Source organism: Bos javanicus, chromosome 14 (genome assembly GCF_032452875.1).
Source record: "Bos javanicus breed banteng chromosome 14, ARS-OSU_banteng_1.0, whole genome shotgun sequence".
NCBI lineage: Eukaryota > Metazoa > Chordata > Mammalia > Artiodactyla > Bovidae > Bos > Bos javanicus.
Window position 1 is genome coordinate 29,455,569 of NC_083881.1, and position 21,743 is coordinate 29,477,311.

Consider the following 21,743-nt stretch of genomic DNA (forward strand, 5'->3'; position numbering starts at 1 on the left):
GTGGCATCCAGGGAAAATAGCCACCATCATAACCTGGAAGATTCCAGAAGCTGAATGTCCTTGCTTTCCCAGTGGCCTTCACCTTTTGCTCCTAGCACGACAGATTTTATGGCTAATTTCCGGCAATTTATCCTGGCAGTTTGAGGAGGAATTCCTTTGGGAATAATATGCATAATTTGCATAAATCATTCTGATAGCATGCACATCAGCATGTAGCTGCTGTCTAGGTCTGCATCTCTGCCTTCATAATCAAAACTGACTATGTTTTCACCAGCGCGAATGGGTCCTAGAATAAAAAGCTTGATTCTTTCTAATCAGCAATGTGAAAGAAGAGCTCCAAATTGAGCGTTTTCTCCCTCCTCCACATGGTAACAAATGGTTGTGTTTATGGCTTGCAGTTGAAAATCACACACACACACACACACACACACACACACACACACAGAGCCCAGTTTCTTAGTGTTCAGTAAAGCTCTGAAATGTAGAATGACTAATTATTAGATGATAGAAGCAGGCCACTCAGGGAGGGCTTGCATCAGCCAAACAAATAAAAATAAATGTTATTTCCCGAAAATTGAAATCTATGCACAGCTTGCATGGGGATATCTAACAGCTTTCGGGACCTTCTCCCAGGAGGTTTTTCCCTAAGCATGCATTTGTCTAAAGAAATGAGGCTGCGGTTCGCTCTGTGTGGCCAGTGTGGTGATTCGATGTGACGCACAGTGAGACCGTGCATATTCTTTTAGACTGCCTTCGTTATTATAATCAGGCAGAGTCAAATCGGTTTGTTGGTGATGAGGCCAGAAAAGAACTTTGGTTTTGGAACGGGGACTCTACTGCAGATAGCCACAAGGCGCCTGACACGACGGATTTCAGCTGGCAGGACACCAGCGACCAACATTTCCATGGTGCAAAGCAAGGGTCAGCTTCCCATGCGCTGCCGCTGGCTCTTGCTGAATCAACAGCAGCGCAGCATCATTTTAGCTTGTGGTGTGAAATGGTAGCTGACATATGCAGCAGAGCTGGGCACCCACCGGTCCAGTAGGGGTGCGGGAGGGAGAAATACAAAAGCACGGTAATTGCGGGCTGGCCGCTGCGACGGGGCAAGCATTGAACGGTCCGAATAACACGGTCAAATCCCATTGGCTGACGTGCTCTAGGGGAAGCGTGGCAGCTTGCGGCCACCACAGGATCACAAATGACAATCGGGCGAGCGTATCTTAGGCGGAAGTTAATCACAATAATGGAGCCCAAAGTGTGGCTTAGCGGTTGGATCGCAAATGACAAATCTGTTTTACCTTCCAGTACCAGTTATGTGCTTGAGATGAGGCTGGCTCTGGGTCTGAGCGGTCATGCGATCATCATCAGAGGACACAAGTCATGAACATTATTATCCTCAGAGGAGAGGGGGCGCTTCCATGGCTCTGCGTCACAAGGTACAGACACAAAAGCCATAGCCTCGCTGCGGGCCCCAGGAAGAACACGGGCAGGGCTATACGTTGAGAAGAATGACAACTGCACAATTAAAAAAAAAAAAAAATTGCAGCCTCGACTTGTAGTTGTCATAGTTGAGCAGACACCAGCCAGTGCCACTGACAGACCAGCTGGGCCTTGGGAGGCCGTCCATGCCGCACCAGGAGGTAGAGTAAATTATCCTACACGCCAGAGCAACATCTGTTTCTGTGCTAGTGCCGAACAAACAAGGCAATTGAAAACATACCAAGGGATAACCAAGCAACAGATGAACATGACCCTCATTTTTCCCCCTTCTCACACTCGAGGTGCTAAACTTCATTGTGCAAGCACTCCACGAAAGAGGGGCCAGGTTGGTTTGAGAAGGTGTTGTCAGAGAGAGTTTACATATTGCCAAAATGGAAAGAAAAGCCTGATAGTATTGTTATTCTTAGAATCTTCCTTCCCCCCTTCTATCTGCATTTCTTTTATACCAAAGCTAGCTCTCAGTTCTCAATTCGCTCTAGAATTAAAAAAAAAAAAAAAAAAAAAAACTTTCCATACACTTATAAATATTCAGTCTTTAAACCTAATTTGCTATACTTAGTTCACATGCCTTCAAGCATTTGTCTTCCAATTTCCACTGAATAAATGCGTACTAATGAGAACTAGAGCAAGCTGCTGAGGCAAAGCTGGGTGACTTGGGTCTGGCCTGCCACCAGCTTGTGATAGGCGGGCAAATTGAGTTAAAATGAAAAGTCTTGTCAGCTGAAATTCAACATGGTAGCCAAACAGCAAGCTGTCAATCATTCCAGCCAAAACAAGGGACTGCAGGTAATAAAAGGTCATCGTGATCATTAGTGCACTTGGCTTTCATAGGCAAGTTAACTTTAATTAAATGTGATCTCTATCTGTAAATGTTTTATAAAACTTATTGTGCATAATGGGTTGTTAATTTATACTTACATTTAGCAGGTAATGGGACCCTCTACTTACTAAACGCACTGTAGAGAAATGGCTATCAAGAATGCAAATATTTGGAGGATCATTTATACCAGCCACTGCAAGGTGCCAACACTTGCAATTGTGAATACAATAAGGCTGCTGATGTTTTATGAAGAACTGAATTTTACTGACCAGTATCCCCAGGAAATTAGACTGCAGAATTCCCACAATGAACTTGCAATTCTGAGCCTGCCCTGTCTCCTTCACTTGACTAGGAGAGATTTGTTTCCATTTGTAGGATATAAAAATATTCTGATTAAGTATCTTTTCTAAGCAAAAAGCTGAGGAGTATGTTGAGCTAAGAAGCGACACAATGTGACTGGGAAAGAAAATGGTAAAGAAAAAGAAATGCAGGTAGAAAAAGATATATATACTTTCTCTTCTGCCCTCAGATCTCAATTCTGGCTGTAATAATTGACAGATGATTCTCATTTGCAGATTTAAAGCACTGAAGCCGCTTATGACAATCAATAATGCATGTTACAATGCAAACACAAACAAGCACATCCAAGTTTCTGCCTCACACTTAGGCCGTGTCTGGATGTGTGGAATGAATGTACTGTGACATGGCCAGGCTGTTAATTTGGGTCATCTTAATGATTGGTGCAGACTGTCACACCATCTGATTAGCCATGGTGATCGGTGGATAGCAATGACGGCTGGAGTGAAATAACAGCCAGCCTCTGCTGAAATGGGCTGGGATGGTCTTTAAAAAGAAGGTAGACAGGAAAGGGGATGGAGGGCTCTGCAGATAGTGCTCTAGAAGACTGAGAAACGGAGTGAGGCTACAGATGTGTATGCTAGTTTTTATGTAACTGCCTTCAAGACAGGTGAGAAGCTATTGAATAAATAAGACATTATCATCATCAGATAATCTGAAGCCAAATAACTACTTTTTGGCTCAAGAATTGTGTATTTTAAGTATAGTTAAAAATAAATCTGAATCAGTACGCATGCCTACTTTCACTCTGCACTGCAGACATAGCTTTTGGTTCACTGCTAAAACACAGAAATGTAAATTCAACATTCATAGAGTCAATAAATAGACTACTGAGGTCCTTCTCTGCTCAGGACACTGGGCTACTGCTGTTGGTGGAAAAGAGAACAGAGATTATGGATGTTCCGCAGGGTCCTACTGAAGATACTGTTAAATTTCTGATTGGATAACTCCAATGATGGCATTCCGAAAGTCCATTTAGTTAGAAAGTTATTTTCCATATTGGCTGAAATTTTCCTCCCTTTAGAATACACAAAGGCAAAAAATTTTGAATCTCTCTTCTATATAACAGCCCTTTAAAAATATTTAAAGACAATGATCACGTCATTTTTGAATTGTATGTCAGAGATGATAACGGCCTTTAGTCTTTAACTCAATTAGTCAACGTGCCTCTTACAATGTGGCAGAGCTGGGTGTGCTATTTCAGCTGGGAAAGTAGACAGGAACTACTTTGTCTGCCCTAGATACCACACTTCTATTAATATTTTGTTGGATGCATACGAACAATAGGTTTTTGAAGTAATAACACCATGGACTTGTGTTAAGCTTTCTGATGTCCCAGAAGTATCGGCTCTGATGGCACGCTTACAATCACCTGAGGTGGTTTTAAAAAAAATAAATACTCCATCTCAGGCCAATGGCGTCAGAACCACTGCATTAGGAAAACCTTTACACTCATGGTTTTGAACCTTGGTTGCACATTTGAGTCCCTCAGCCTGTACCTCAGACCATTGAAATCAGAACCTTTGAGGGTGGGACCAGGTGTGAGTACTTTTTTAAGCTCCGCAGATGATTCCAAAAGCAGAAGCATATGGGATCTTAGTTCCCCAACCAGGGATCAAACCCATACCCCCTGTCTTCAAAGCACAGAGTGTTAACCACTAGACCACCAGGAAAGTTCCTGAGAACTATGACTCTGAACCTAAACTCTCCTCTGCTGGGCCACTCATCTCTTTCCTTATCCTATTCTTACGCAGTTGATGTTTGGACCTATGTACAATAATTTGCATTCTCTTTATATTTCCGTTTCAATCCTTGCAACACCTGTTTCCAGCATTCATTATATTATCTAGTCCTCTTTGCTTTGTGCCGAGTCAAAAACTTGATAAATATCTAAACCTGTATTTTTCACTTTTTTGACCACTGTCTCCTTATGTTACTTATAAAAAATTCCATCAATTATTTCTAGTGTACACCTTGTGGGAGATGCCTCTCTCCCCTCCTCCAGTTGGAGATTTCTAACATGAAGTGGAATTTGTACCTCCTGTATAGCCCCACTGGAAGAGAGGATTTTGTTAGACTTTACTATTGCTGTTTAAATTATAGACACTCTTAATTTTTAAAATACACAATTTTTTAAAATAATGAATGAGCTTTTTCAAAATAACACCCACAGTTATGACAAACATAATACATCACACTAAGATGTTAATAGTGAGGCAGACTGTGCGTGTGTGAGGTATATGGGTATTGTCTTTGTAACTATTCCACAAATCTAAAACTATTCTAAAATAAAAATTTTATTTTTATTAGGAAAAAAACACAAAATTACAATGTGAACCTCTTAACCCCAACCTTACCCTCAAACCCAACTGCATTTGAGAATTCATGATATATGTCCTTGTGAAATATAATGGTCAAGGTCTTGGTATATTTCTAGAGTATTTTTCCCTGAGTTGACAATGTTCATGGATTGGCATTGAAATTAGGTAGACCTGACATCAATTTCAGGCTCTGCCACTATCTAGTTGTATGATTTAGATCGGTTAACGAATCTTTCTGCACCTTGTTACCCAACAATTAATAAAGATAATATACTTGAGGATAAGATAAATTTACTTGAGTTTACTTACATGTATATAAGTAAGTTAATACTTGATGATGATGAAGTAAGCTAATAAGTCTGCTACATAATAAAATAATAATTATTAATATTGTCATTCATACTGTCTCATCCTGAAATTAAGAATATAGTTAACTCTATCACCTTCTAGCTCACATTTTCTGGTCTCTTCTATGTGCACATCACAGCTGGCTTTGATGAATCAAGATACAAAGAACTCCTCTCCCCTCTTTGTTTGGACAAATTTCAAAAAAACAACAACTCCTTTTGGGACTTCCCTGGTAGTCCAGTGGTCAAGAATCTGTCTTTCAATGTAGAGCACATGGGTCTGATCCCTGGTTGGGGAACTCAGATCTCACAGGCAAATAAGCCATGCACCACAACTACTGCACATGAGTGCCACAAGGAACGAGCTCGCAGGACACAACCAAGACCCTGTGCAGCAAGTAACTAAATAAATTCAAATATTTTTAAAAAACTCCCTTCCCTTTGCATGTTCTACTAATATAAAAATTTTCCTTCCTGGTTTAAAAATAAATTAGCATTCCTTTTATCCTTGTGATCCTTTTTCTTACAATAATAAAAATTCAAGATATCTATCTTTAAAGAAATTATACTTAGAATACATAAAACTCTTTTCTTAAGGAGGTAAGATGCATGTACACTCAGTCCATGAAGTGCACTGTAAATATTTAATTCTGTAAGTCTTGCCTTTCAGCTTAGAGTTCACACCCTTCTGATAGAGATACCCATGATACAGTTATGACTAGATGCAGAGGTCATCTGTTCTGGGACTGTTCATATTAAAGAAATTGCTTCAATCTGCATTAAACAGTCATCTGGAAAAAGAAAAAAAAATGGACCGGATTTTCTAGAAGATTCAATTCTGGTAATGAGCAACACTGGCCTCTGCTGGTACCTGAGGCTGTGATGAACAAAGTCTACCTTCTAGATTGCTGAAGGTGCTGTCTGTACTCAGGTGGATCTCCAGGCATTTGGGGTTGGTGGTGGTCCATTCATTGATGATAAGTGAATGATGAGGTCTCTACTCTAGTGATAGACTTTAATGGCCCCAGTTATGGCTCTGGAACTTGCCGTTTCTTCTGCTCGAATAAATTTACACTTGCCTGCTCTAATGTTGTTGTTCAGTTGCTAAGTCATTTCCAACTCTTTGGGACCCTATAAACTATAGACTACCATGCTCCTCTGTCCATGCTGTTTTCCAGGCAAGAATAATGGAGGGGGTTGCCATTTTCTCCTCCAGGGGATCTTCCCGACCCAGGTATCAAACCCACAATTCCTGCATTGGAAGGCAGATTCTTTACTACTGAGTCACCTGGAAAGCCCTGTCAGCTCTAATAGCACAATTTTAAAATAATCTTTTCTTTGAATAGTGAGAAGTTGAGAGTAAAAAGAGAGCTGATTAATTTAACTAAATTGTACTGGATACAAACACATATTCCTTAAAGTTTATTTGCTTTATTTCCCGGTATATATCATCTGCTTCATAAAATGCAATATAAATTACTTGAATTTATGGGAAATGCAACCTTGATCTTCATACAAACCATAAATCTTCTACCCAGAAAATACTGTAGATCCATGTGAAAACAACTACCCAGAACTTGATGCAAATTTTGTGCATTTGAAGAAAGGGTGTTAGCCGCTCAGTCAGGTCTGATTCTTTGTGACCCCATGGACTATAGCTGCCAGGCTCATCTGTCCATGGGATTCTCCAGGCAAGAATACCGGAGTGGGTAGCCATTCCCTTCTCCAGGTGGCGTTCCCCACCCAGGGATCAAACCCAGGTCTCCTGCATTGCAGGCAAATTCTTAACCATCTAAGCTACGAGGGAAGCCTCATTTGTGCATTTGGTCCCCAGTAATTCTGAAAAAGAAAAATATAATAATGTTCATATTTTAATAATGCTGGGGTTATTTTCCTTCTCCAAGCAAATATAAAATTACTTTGATAATGTATGCTAAAAACAGCATGACTGAATAAGCTAGCCAACTGTCACTACAAGGCAAGCTTCCTACTAGTGCCTCTGATGGGTCTTATCCTAACCAGGGGGAACAATCTCTCAAACACTTGGACCAGTCTTTTTAATGTCAACTGGTGGTCAACACTGATCAAGACCTGTAGGGCCTCTATTCTCAGAAGTTCCCATCAAAGAACCTGGAACATATTTTAAAAATATGAAAAAAATGTAGATTAATGTGGGCTAAAATACTTGTTACATTGTCAAAGGAGTGAAACAACAAACATCTTTGTCCAAAGGGACCTGGAATAGAGTGTAAAGAAAGCTACAGGATGAAAGGTCAATACAGAAAAAAACCCAACAAAACAAAACAGAATAATTCGCTGATGAGGAATTTAACTTTGGGAATTAAAATTTACTCACATGATGACAGTCATCTTATCAAAACTGGGAAAGGAGAACCCACTGTCATCAAATGCTCATTGTTACTGGCACACAGACCTACATAGATGTTTAAAAGCAACTTAGTCACTTCTGACTTCAAACATATCTGAAAGGGTGACCACACATATCTCGTGAATCTTTTATAGAACAGTGACTCTTTTCTAAAACATGGATATTTCACATGAAGTAATCTGTAGTTGTAGCCTGCTCTTTTCCCTCCTTCACTGCCTCCTTTTCTTCCTTCATTTTTTTTTCTTCCCCAAGTATGTTTAAATCGCAAATTTCCAGGGAAAATCACTCTTACAAGTTTTGGAGAATCATACACCGTAAGCTGTATATGACATCCTAATCTCTGCCTAAAAAAGACACCATTTTGGGGGAGAATAAGTATGTTTTACACATAAGCTGTCTGTTTGAAATACTTTCTTTTTCAATCCCAAATACCTTTCTTGTTAAGATACTACTGCAGTGTTTGGAAAGCATTAGCACACCAACAGATGCTCAGAATCAAATGACTTAATAGGCATAAACTTTTTTTTTTCCAAATAATTGCAAAGCTTTGGTTTAGCCTTTTGCATACCTTACATAGTTAATTACCTAGGCCTTAATGTTTACATGCAATGAGAGCATCTACAGCTATAAACTACATAATTTATAATTGATGTAAATGGGTGTTATTATGTCAATTAGGCAGCTGTGTCCTCCACCTCTTGGTAAACAGCTTTGAGTGATAAACTGAGTTTGCAGAGAGGTACCTTCTTTTCTTCATAACAGATAAAAATAAATTACCAAGGTAGACCAGGCTGTCCAATTGTTCTCTGGTGAGGTAGATGGAAAATCCGGGCCCTTTCTTTTGACCTGTTGACTGCAGTAAATGGTCAATTTCGTCACGCAGCACGGCCATAGCTTTCGGGTTCCGTAGAAGGTAATACATTGCCCAGAACATGGTTGGAACAGTGTTTGTCACAGAGGCCCAGAGCAAGCCTAAATGATGTGCTGGGAGAAAATAAGTGAAAAGGAAGATTAATAGCGTTTATTACACTGATTAGATTTGCAGTGTGCTAATTAAAAGATGTTAGGACACAGACCCAGCCAAGGATCAGTGCATGCTAATGAGGACCAATAGGCTTCTGAAGTCTAATTTTCTGCTTAATGAGAATAGTTTAAAATGTAATGTGTGTGTGGTGGGGGAGGGGAGGAGGGAGAAGAGATAAGGGGAGTAAATGCAGCTTAGTTATACTCTTTCTCATTATCACCATTAAGTATCTTGCATTACCATCTCAGCAAAAAAAAAAAAAAAAAATCAATTATCACAAAGGGTTGTTTCAGAGTAAAACATTTTATCATTAGCCAATTAGAAAGAGCATAAAAATTCTCAAGGTCGCCATTTTGTCTTTTTATTTCAAAGGTCTATTGTAAATTATTTTATTTTAGACAAGTTATCATTCAGAAGTTTCTTACCTCCTATTTCAGTGTCCTTGGGCGTATAGTACTTCTCCAGGATATCATTCCTTCTTTGAACAACTTCAGACATTCCTTGTAACTTAGCTAAGCTTTCTATTGTCAAGTCTTTTATGAGTTTAGTTCGAACAGACTTGATGTTTCCTAGAAGCTCAATGGGTATGCCTGATGCTAAACGTGTGAATTTTTCATCAAATTTTAAAAAATCATCTTTTAACTCAGTAATAAATGTTTTCTTATCATCAGCAAGAATATTTCCATATATGGTTGTAAATGTCATTTCGAATATTACTGAGTTGCAGAATGGCAACAAATATTCCGTGCTCCAGCTTGTGGTTTTTAAAAGTTGGGGTTCAAAAACTTGTTTCAGATTCTGCATTGTGCTTTCCATCAGTATGTCCAAATGCTTCCCTTGTAAAAATTGATAGGTACTATGAATCTCGTCGATGAGGTCAGAATCTGTTAACATCTTTTTGATAGAAAATACTCTCTTTAAGAATTTATTAGTAAATATTTGAAAGCTTAATTTTTGATTTTTTGCCACTGATGTGTAGTGGAAAGGATCCAGGATAAATGTTATGTACTTTCCTAAAAGAAATAAATGAGAATATGAATTCATGTGGCCATACAACAAAAGAAAAAAGATATTTGAAATTTGAGAATATCCTACTGAAAGAAAGACCTTAATCAACTCATATCTCAAAAGATGCAAAGTACAATAAAAATCTATTTGATTCAAAATTCCACTACATGTTTCCTTTAAAAATGGAAGATGGTGGGAAAACCCTAGAAGTTTGAAGTTAAATATTCTGAAATTCTTAATAACTTTCAAAAATATAGCTTATTCCTCAGATTTTTATTTTAATGAACTACCAAGATATTTAAGTTATCTTTTAAATAGTCTCAACAGTCATTACTTAAACATTTCTCATATTTTTCCTCAATAATAGAATCAGAAAACAAACAATTCAAATTGGTAAAGTATATTATCTTAGCTTTGATTGAATACAATTATTTTAACTCAAATGAAGATTTGGAGTGAAGCAAGTACTCACAAATGAACATCTAATTCAACACTAACAAGTCACAAATACCAATATTTTCATTTTTATAGATGAGAGTATAGTAGAGGTCAGGGAGATTCACTAACAAGGCTGAAGTATCATACTGATTTGTGGTCAAAAGAAGATTCCAAAACTAGAACCCATCCATTCAAGCTTTCATGAATTTACTTGACATTTATTGACATCCAGGTACTTGGTTGAATCTCTTTCCTCTTAAGATAAAGATGTAAAGGAACCACTGCATCATTATGGACAGTAAGAGAGCAGAGGTGGGAACACAATGTAAGAGCAGCAGGAAGTGGAACCCGCTTCTGTCTGCCTGGAGTGATCAACAGGCATTCTTTGAGGAGGTGACATTTGGCATTTTCCATACATTGGTCCAAAGTTAAGGTGCTGGTTAAAAATACAGATTCCTGCTTGAGTCTGACTCAGATGGCTCCGAGATGGGACCTACAAGTCTTTCAGGTGGTTCTTATAAGAAGGCACACTAAGGAACTTGGCCCTTTGATGCAAAAGAGCTGACTCATTCGAAAAGACCCTGATGCTGGGAAAGACTGAGGGCAGGAGGAAAAGAGGGTGACAGAGGATAACATGGTTGGATGGCATCATCAACTCAATGGCTCTAAGTCTGAGCAAACTCCGGGAGATAGAAGGACAGGGAAGCCTGGCGTGCTGCAGTCCATGGGGTCGCAAAGCGCTGGACATGACTAAGTGACTAAACTGCAACATCACCAGCACCACTAAGGCACAGACTCACACTGCAGTCTAGCTCTCAAAACTGGCAGGGACCGTGCAGATTCCTGGTTGCACCCTCCCCACCCCCACCACCCCGGGCATTTACCAGTGAAAGAAAGGCAGGAGAAGCTAAAGGCCAGGATTGTGTTGCCATTTTTTAGTGGCAGAGCCTAGACAAGAAAACAGTCCACACACGGTGCTTTTCCTGGTACTGTTCTGTTTCCTTCTCACTCAAAGGTTGCTTCAAGACTCCTGCTAATGAGAAGTCATATGCATTCAATACTCAATATTAACTTTAATAAGCCTTCCTTTCCAAGAACACACATGAAATTTAGTTGATCCCACAAACTGTAATGCTTATGTTACTGTCTTCTAGAAAATGATAAATGATTAGACATGAAAGTTTGTCAGAACATCTATGCTCAGCTCTTCACGTCATCATTTCTGTGTTTTTATGTGTATGTGTGAGAACCTTTCTTAGATAAACAACTCACTTATTATTTCTGGTAACTCAAACAGCATCACAGAAATTAAATTCAATTTGGGACAAGTTTTATGACAAAGTTTTGAATAATTTTAACCTAATCCTAGAAATAGGATAATTTTTTTTTGCTTTTCAGTCTTAAGGCATAATTTAAGGTTTTAGTGTACATAAATATACATGTGCTACAAGTTTTTCCCTAAAAATAAATGACTTAAATTGTATTCACTCTATTTCCCCTTGATTTAGTTAATAAGGTGGGCCAATTCAGGAATGAGGGTAAAACTTGAGTGACTACTCATTCTGATCAGATCCCAAAGTTATATCTACAACATAAACTGGATTCCCAACCCCCCAGGAGAGCAAAACTGACTCAACTGGATTTGGGCATATTTTATGACACCTGCTTTACCATAGCAGCTTAATTAAATAAAATCACCAGCATCTGCCTGACAAATAATTGAAAAAAAGAGTCAATTCTCTTATGTTGCAAAAGATATAATTTTAGGCAAGGCTGTGTATTTTCACAGGTGGTGATTCATACTTTTCTCTTTTCACTAAATGAAAGGATTTTGCTACATATCTTTACAGAGTTATTTTAAATTTGTCACTAAAATTCAGAGAATGCATAAAAGGCTTAGTTTGTAAAACATAATTTTAGAGAATAGTTGGAATTTTTTGTTACCAATTGTCTGTATTCATCAAAATCTAAGCGGAAAGACAAAACTGTATTCAGTCATGGCAGTAGAAGCCACTAGTCACTGACTTATTGAAGTACAAGCTTCATGTACTTTAGAGATTTTTATCTATAATTCATCATGAATACACATGTATTCCCTCTCTCTCCCTTTCTTTCTCTCACCTTCAAGGTGAGGAAATGGGAAGAAATTATGAGGTTAGTATCAAATAAAAACAGTAAAAGCTAAATGTGGAAAACTATGATTAGCAACCAAGTATTCATTGATTTTTAATAACTGCTTATTTTTTAATAGGCAGTGTCACATAGGTTGTTTTTTAAAAAATTACTGATCAGTTTAATGCAATTTATTTGTAGATAAAATTCTCACTCTTTCCAAGGCTCTTTACACTCCAGGATCTGTATTTTTTTTCTCAGTTCTTATTTTGATTTTCTTCAATATCAAGGCATTATGCTTTACTGACTCTCTTATCCAAATAAGATGTGGACTGCTGAGTAAGACATTTTGATTTTCTGGATTTTACTTTTCAAGTGGGTTTGGAAGTACTAATAACACTGGAGATGCTAGCTGGCTTTCCAACTTTTAATCTTCAGTATAAACAATTTAAGCTAAGTTTTCCAAAATTAATATTAATTTAAACCATCTGTCCACCATCTGCTAATGTGAGATGCAAAACCAGAGTTTCTTTGTAATCTTTAATCAGACAGTTAGGAAAACACATATACATTCATAAAATGAATTTAAATTTCTTAACAAAGGAAATTTGAAAAGTTATTCTGAAGGCCATGCATTCTTGGAGCAAAATTAACTTTTGTTCCAGTGTGCTTTTATGTAAGTGAATGCCGAGTGTCAACAGGCAACTCGTCTACTTCACAAAGATCACAAGATAGAAACAGTATCTTTTGCCATGTTTTCAAAAGAGAAAGGAAAGCTATCAGCAGTTGATGTGAAATATTGATTTAAAGAATTTCAAAGAATAAATGTCAAAATGAGGCTCACTTCTGCAAAATAATGTATATGTGTGTATGTGTGTATATATATATATATATATATATATATATATATATATATATATATAAAATCATCCTTTTGAGCAGTAAATTTGAAATGGGGTCACATTTTTTAATATATTCTTTACCAAACATTTCATTGTCCTCCTTTTTTTAGGAACTGGCTCAACACAAACATATTAATTCCATCATTCCTGAATAACCTGCACATGATCTATTACTAACCTAAGAGCCATTTCACTTCCTGCAAAATTACTTCTTTTAGGAAGGTGAAGCAATGTAATGATAAGTATGTCACTAAATGTTAAAAAAAAAAATAAGTCATTCACTCTGATGTCTTGAAGTTTGACATCTGGATCATTATAACTTGAATTTTGATGTTTTCATCTTAGATATTTGGTGCTGTACAGGAAGACCTCCAAGGGAATTCAGAACAACCATCTGACTATTTGGAATAGAAATGTATAGTCAATAAATAGGAGATAAACTAGAATTTTATAGAAATTTTCCATAGCTATCACCTTTTAATCTCCACATATACCTGGCTCTCCATTTAAAATCTCCAGCTAAAAATATTCATTGGAAGAGTGGACTATGAGCCAACTTTTTATTTGGTAAGGATGACCACATTATCCTCCCACTCTTATTAGGGAGATTTCGCTAGCTGTTGACAATGATGTACAGTGGTGCTTCGCTGCGGTGACATCTAGGGAAAACGATTCCGCTGCACCACCACACAAAACCAATTAGAGAACTATTTTCTGCGACAGGTCACGAATTTGCGTGGTTTCCCATGAAAAGATGTACCTTTTAATTTCTTTATTAAGATGACATTCGTGTCCCTTGAGACTTTTGGGGATGACAATCATTCGCTCATCACGAGAGAACATATACTCAGTGAAATCACATCATGGGACAAAGGTGGGAGACACTGTTTCCCGTTTCACATTTTCCAAACGAGCTACTTTGCCAACTGATCATTAGAGGCACGTACATGAAAAGGATTTCTTGACAGGAATTTATTCAAACTCTAGGAAGAAGCCAAAGGAAGTAGTAGTATGTATTCAACTCTGGTTGTCTGTGGTGGAGTTTAAAAACATAACCATGGTCAATAGATATTAGAAATTCAGCAAGTGTCTCGGTATTTAAGATGAAGATATCAAGTGTCAGCAGAAATTTGTTATTTTCTGAAAAGTGAATAAAATTATTCCAATCTGCCTTAAAGTTTCTGCTTAATCATCTGAGGTTATTTTTGTAGAATGTATTAGAAAGGAAAACTGAAAATGTCAATAATTTGTTGTATCTACTCATTAGACTATAAGGTTTACTTTTTAAAGTTAAAAGTGACTTTTTAAAATTTAATTTTTGTTTTATATTGGAGTATAGTTAATTTACAATGTTGTGTTAGCTTCAGGTGTGCATTTAAGAGATTCAGTTATACATATATCCATTCTTTTTCAGACTGAGTTCCCTGTGCTATACAAAAGGTCCCTGTGGATTATCTATTTTATATATAGTAGTGTGTATATGTAAATCCCAAACTCCTAATTTATCCTTCCCCAAGAATTATTTTTTTAAGTGAAGAATATAGTTTTGTATTATGAAGCCAAGTCGTGTCCAGCTCTTTGCAATCTCATGGACTGTAGCCTGGCAGACTCCTCTGTCCATGGAATTTTCCAGGCAAGAATACTGGAGTGAATTGTATTCCCTTCTCCAGGGGATCTTCCAGACCCAGGGATTGAACATGGGTCTCCTGCATTGCAGGCTGATTCTTTACTGTCTGAGCCACCAGGGGAGCCCTATATAGAGAGGTATGTATATGTTAATCCCAAACTCCTAATTTATCCCTCCCCAAGAATTACTTTTTCTAAGTGAAGAAATACAAAATGTAATATGAAACGAATAGTTCACTTAGGCTAGAAGCCCCAACTATGGCCTTTATTTGTGTTATAGTATTTCATCAGCTCTAAGGTATTAAGAATTTCCTCATCAAATATTTATTGTGAATCAATCAGTGCTGAGCTGTGAACTAAATGTGGGCAAGAGAGGAGTTAGATAATAATGAAGGGAAATAGATAATGTGAATTAACAATACAGTCACAATTTATTAAATGCTTTGACAGAAGAGATACTAAGAGTGATTTGAGAAGAGGCATCAGACATAACATGGGGAGGTGGTAAGGATCACTGTAAAACACCAGTGCATTTGACAGGTATGTGGGGATCTAAGTGAGATCATACCTGTCATCTTCAATTTTCTTGGGAAAGAAACTGAAAGTTATCAGATCCCAGTGACAGGGAGCTGGAACACAGCCTCCTATCTGCACACTCAACCAGAAGTAGGAGGGCAGAGGAGTGTAGACCATCTAGTGTGTAGAGATCAGCCTCCCAGACATACACGGGACAGACAAAAGCAAGCAAAGGAATGGCTAGCCCAGGAGATAAGCTGATGGTGGAAGACTGTGAGCAAACACGCTACCATAAATTTCTTCACTCTTTCTACATGTGCTCCTTTGCAACTCTGCCACTCTACCCAGGAAGAAGTGGAGGTCTCTTTTCTTAGCCTTGAATCTGGGTTGCTCTGAGACGTGCTCACACTAACAGAATGTGGTGGAAGCAAGGTTCTATGACATCTGAGCCCAGGCCTCAAGAAGCCTTGCTGCTTTCCTCTAATCCTCTTGAAATATCAGCTGCCACATAAGGACATCATCTTGAGGATGAAACCTCATGAGGACAAGGAGGTCCTAATTGGCATGTGATGAGGTCATCTTGGGACATTTAGCCCCAATCAGTCAAATGGCTCAAGCCACACAAGTGGGCCTGGGCAAGACCAGTTGTTGTTTCAAGGCATTACATTTGGGGGAGGTTTGTTATGCAGCCAGAGATAGTTAACACAGCTGGAGAGCGTGGGCCTTAAAGGAAGATGATCTGAGAACATTCCAGCTTCTCCTATAGCACCATGATGTTGGACTATGTAGTGATCCTTCTGTGTACATTTTTTCTTGTTTTGTAAACATCTTGAAGTTAGAATCATAAAAAATATTTTTAAGTTAAAAATATTTTCTGGGCTTCCCTGGTGGTCCAGTGGTTAAAACTCCCTGCTTCCAATTCAAGAGGCATGGGATCAATCTCTGGCCAGGGAAGTTCTGCATGCCACATGGCATGCTGCCCCCCTGCCTCCAAAATGTGGGCTTCCCTGGTGGCTCAGTGGTAAAGAATCTGCCTGTCAATGCAGGAGTCGCAGGTTTGATCCCTGATCTAGGAAGACCCCACATGCTGCAGGACAACTAAGTCTGTGCACCACAACCACTGAGCCTGTGCTCTCGAGCCCAGGAGCCACCACTACTGAAGCCCGCATGCCCTAGAGCCTGTGATCCTCAACAAGAGAAGCCACCGCAATGAGACGCCCATGCACTGCAACTAGAGAATACTCCCCACTCACCACAACTAGAGAAAAGCCCAGCACAGCCAAATAAATAAATAATTTTAAAAGGTGCATCCTGATCTGTGGGTGCTTGGGGCTCAGGGGAAAGGGACGAGAAGTGGATAGGGGAAATGCAGGGGATTTTTAGGCCAGTAAAACTACTCTTGTGACACCATAATGACGGATACATGACATGATGCATTTTGGAACAGGACCCACAAAGGAACAGGACAAACCCAAGGAACTGGACAACACAAGGAATGGACTGCAGAGCATACCACAGACTTGATGATGTATCCACATTGGTGCATTAGTTACCACAAGTGTGCCACACTAGCATAAGGTGTTCATAACAGGGGGAGTTATGACCAGGGAGAAGAGGGCATATATGGGAATTGTCTGTATTGTCTGATCAATTTTCTCTAAACCTAACACTGCTTCACAAAGCCAAGTCCGTCAATGCATTCTGGCTTTTAAAAAAACAATGCTTAAAGGCAAGCTAAACCAAACCCAATAACATATGACAACAGGAGAGTGGTATTCCCCAGGCACTCTCAAGAGAATTCTATAATTTGTTTTTTAATGTTAGGATTACTACACTCAAAAACAGTTTTCTTTTGCATTGCTCTACAAGTAAAGTAATATACAAATAATCTAATTTTGCCTAGAGAAAAATATAACGACATTAAAGAATAGGTGAGAAATTTTAAGTAAGGAACTTAAAAGAAATGTCATTTACCTCCAAGGAGAAGAGTGAAAATGTCACCATACTGCTTTTGAAGAGAAGTCATGAAACCCAGAGGATCTTTTTGTAATTTCAGGGCCTGTCCAAAGTAAGGAAGCCAGCCTTTTATCAATGGAGGCTCACCAGGTCTCCTATAGGAAAAAAAAGAAAATAAAAGAAAAAATTAAATCATTCTTATTTTAACACCCGTGGGTCATTTGTCCAGTCTAGAAGTAGACTGGAAGAACTTCACAGTTTTTTTTTTTTTTTCCAATTCTTTTATTCGGTGAATGCTAAGTCACTTCAGTCATGTCCCATGCTTTGCGACCCTATGGACTGTAGCCTTCCAGGCTCCTCTGTCCATGGGATTCTCCAGGTAAGACCACTGGAGTGGCTTGCCGTTTCTTCCTCCTGGGGATCTTCCCAATCCATGGATAGAACCTGTCTCTTATGTCTCCTGCACTGGCAGGCGGGTTCTTTACCACTAGTGCCACTTGGGAAGCCCTTTATTCAGTGACTCTTATATAATCTTAGACATGTATTTATTGAGCCCCTTCATGTGTGTGGCTCTGGAGCAGACAGTTCAACTTACAGTTTTTGGTGAGCAACACTTGTGAGAAATTGTGTCTTGTGAGACTCAATTGGCTGAAATGACAGACACATTCAGTAAACATTTTGTGTGTGAGTGCTCCTGCTGTGCTTCTGGGGGTTAAATGTCAGGCAGTTTAGTTGCCAAAGCAAAGCTCTTTGTTATCAGATGTCAATTAGACTGGAATTAAATAATTAGAAGAGGGGCAATTATTAATCTTGAAAAATCTTTTGTGTTGTTGAAAACAATAAAAACCTCAATATTATCCTATGAAAGGTTTTTTGTCATATTCTTTATAGGAATATTTATTAAGTTTTACAAGATTTTTTAAATATATGAAGTATGTTCAATGAATCATTGAAATATTATGAATTAAAAACCAAGTTTCTTCTTTTCTGACCCATAATCCTAGCAAAACTGGACTTCAAAATTTCTTCTCAATCATTTATTTGGTGAACTCAATCTGATTTAAAGTTAAAAAAAAAAAGATCCAAAGCCATTTTATCCTACAAGGGATTAAAACAAATATTCAAGAGCACTCTGATGATTCCCCATCCCATCTGTGAAGTGACTTATACTACACGCAATACAACCCATTTTGATTAATCACAAGATATTACAAGCTCAGATCTAATCAAAGACCAAGATTATGATCATACTCAGCATGGAATTTTATGTAGCTAGATTAACCCTATCAGAAGCTTTTATTTTCCCACAACCCAATATGGTAGAATTAAACTTGAAAATTTTATCTTTATAATAATTTACAAAATACAAGCTGTTGTTTAAATACATATACTTAGAATAGGAAGACAGGGAACACAACATAGAAACGTGTGTCTTGGGGGCTTCCCTGGGGGTCCAGTGGTTAAGAATCTGCCTTGCAGTGCAGGGGACGCCATTGAGGAACTAAGATTCCACATGCCACGGAGCAGCTAAGCTCGCCTGCCGCAACTACTGAGCATGGGGCTCTGGAGCTCATGCACCACAGTGAAAGATCCCACAGGATACATCGGAGATCCCACGTGCCACAACTAAGACCCTGTGCAGCCAAATAAATAAGTAAATAAACAGATAAATAAAAAATTAAAAAAGCCATCACCCCCTCCCAAAAAAGGAACGTGTATCTTACTCTTCACCTCACTCCCTGTTATTTTCTTGAATGCAACTCAGCAATGGACACTTGCTTTTTTGAGAAATATAAAAGCGTACCAAGAAAACAATGTAACAGTTAATTTTAGGTCCAAAGATTAATCAATAAGAAGACATTGCACATATGATTGGAAAGTAGGCCCCCAAGTTAGAAACTACCAAAGCTATTCATCAACGACTCTTTTGAAATTTGCAAGTGATTTAGTTCACAAAACTTCCTGTCAAAATATTAACTCTCTTCCTCGGTCTGCTTTTACTCTATTATGTTTAATGTTGCTTGAATGCTGCACTGTGACAAAGATTTTGAAAGGCTTTTTGTCATATCATAATTGAATGCAACTGATTTCATCCTTTGTGCTTTGTCATCTGGTCAAAAGTCGTACATTTTCACAGGGTTTCCGAGAGGGGAAAGGATGGAGCTTGGAAATCCAGAGGAATGAAGTGAAAATTCAAAGGTAGGGAAACACATTAGGAAGCCATTTTATCGCTATGAAGATGAGAGGGTCATCATTTCTTACAGCTGTGCTCATTTGGGTAGAAATAAGCCTCAAGCTATTAAATATGTGTGTGTTAGTCATTCAGTCGTGTCCGACTCTTTGCAACCCCATGGACTGTAGCTCGCCAGGCTTCTTTGTCCATGGATTCTCCAGGCAAGAACACCGGAGTGGATTGCCATTCCCTTCTCCAGAGGAACTTTCCAACCCAAGGATCGAACCCTGGTCTCTTGCATTGCAGGCAGGTTCTTAACCGTTTGAGCTACAGGAAAGTCCTAACTATTAAATACCATGTCACAGCTATGCATATTTTCAGGAAAAAAAAATATAGTGCTAGTTCAACTTATGACCCATTGAAGACAGTTAACAGAAATCTGTCTTCATCACTATATTTGTAAAAATTATTTAGGGAGGAAAGATATCATCATCATGATCCAGAAAGGCCTGTTGACACCTAGCACAGTGCAAACACTGCTATCTGTCTCTTTCATGCTCTGTGACTTTGAAAATGAAGTACCAGCTGCTCACTTCTGAGTGAAGGGACAGGATGCTTAATGCTTATTGGGGATGCTCCAGTTCCAAAGCTTAAGAGGAACAAGTCCTGAAGCAATGGTGGGTCACCAACCTCTCCCCTCAAATCTACAGTCCATATCCCTCTTTTTCCCCCACTCAAATAATAAACACTCACATACCTTCTTTACTATTTTAGAGACTACAAGATCATATCCTGTAAATTATACAACTTAAAGCTTACAAAGAATCTCAATGATTAATCCCAAGTTCTATGTAGAGAGCACAGCATCACTGCTCACAAGGTCTTCCCTACAACTTGTACAACACATCTTAAAGTTCAGGCTTATCTGGAAGCAAACAGTGGAAAAGAATCTAAATACATAAAATAACTATAGAACACAAAAGACATTAAAGACATTTCCCTTTGGTGAAAAATCAGTGCATAAAATTTAAAAGAGTGGACCAACAGAGAATACTTGGTTTCTAATGATACATGCAGTTTGTCTTTATGCTACACCTTCCATGAAATAAACAGGTAAACAATTTGACATCCCACACATTGTATCCCTGGACATTTAGCGCCAGCACTTTCCAAAGCAGTCTACATGTGTCAAAGTATTTTCTTCTCCATTTTTCCCATGATCATTCTAGGCTAGGAATCTCAGTTATTGAAACAACCTTCTAAGCAAGTAGGGAGCAAGCCTGATACATGCACAACAATCTAGGGAAAAAATAAAATTACATGTTGATGAAGTTTTTCTAGACAATACATTTGTATCAGGTCACCTAATATCTGGAACAGTACCTTAGTAATTTTTTAATTTTTCCTAACTAATACTTTCTTTGTGTAGGTGGTTAAATTTCAGAAACTACACAACTAAAGGGCATTGTAGTATCTGACAATAATACTGACCTTTTGAACAAACTGTGCTGTTAAGCAAGGCACTTTTGAAGTTGCTCTGTTTCATGCTTCCCTGACTTATTTTGGAAACTACTTAATTGCAAAATGTTATCTGCCTCTTTGTGTCTCTTAGAACTGTATTCTTGAAACATCCTCTATCCACCATTCTTTTTTGGCTCCAATGGGGGCACCAAGATACCTAAAAATGTTCCTGCGGCTCTGAAAAGCAGAGAATCAACATGCCCTGTGGGACGTTGTGGAGAGGGAGCATCATCGCAGGGTTGTGGATGAAAGGTCCCGAGAGAGAGCGTGTGGAAAATGTGCTGGAGCAACCTCAGGGAGCACCCAGGTGGGGCCAAGCAAGCCCAGAACCACATGCCTCGCTTTCTCCAGAAACTCAGTGAGTTAAAATCAGCTGGGGAACTTCAGTAAGGGATGCAAAGGTGGAGGACTACTCCCAAAACCCTAGCCAGGAGGCACCTCCGGGAAGCCATAGATGAACCTCATGAACATCTGCACAACGCAATTCACCAGATCAACAGAAAGGAAGGGGAAGAGAGAATCCCAAATCTCATTTATTCCTGCTACAAAAGAGACCAAGTTTTAAAGGAGAAGTGACTGAGCCACTTTTCACTGGAAATATTCAGTGTTTTCTGCTATGAGCAGAAACAGGGGCTCAGAAATCTGAGTTCAGGTATAAAGAATTAAAATTACATTTCTGCACATCTGACTCATCCTAGGAGACTGCAAATCCCATATGCTAGCTATGTGTAGC

At 38.6% G+C, this 21,743-nt stretch overlaps 1 protein-coding gene across 1 annotated transcript in view; it reads right to left on the minus strand.

Annotated features, from left to right (window-relative positions):
- The window catches only part of LOC133260476 (cytochrome P450 7B1), a 172,940-nt gene that overhangs the window by 14,983 nt on the left and 136,214 nt on the right, over positions 1-21,743 (minus strand). The window contains exons 2-4 of the mRNA XM_061438863.1: positions 17,335-17,471; positions 9,184-9,771; positions 8,512-8,718 (exon numbers count right to left, since the gene is read on the minus strand). Coding sequence (XP_061294847.1) covers positions 8,512-8,718; positions 9,184-9,771; positions 17,335-17,471 — 932 coding nt within the window. The remainder of the gene's footprint in view (positions 1-8,511; positions 8,719-9,183; positions 9,772-17,334; positions 17,472-21,743) is intronic.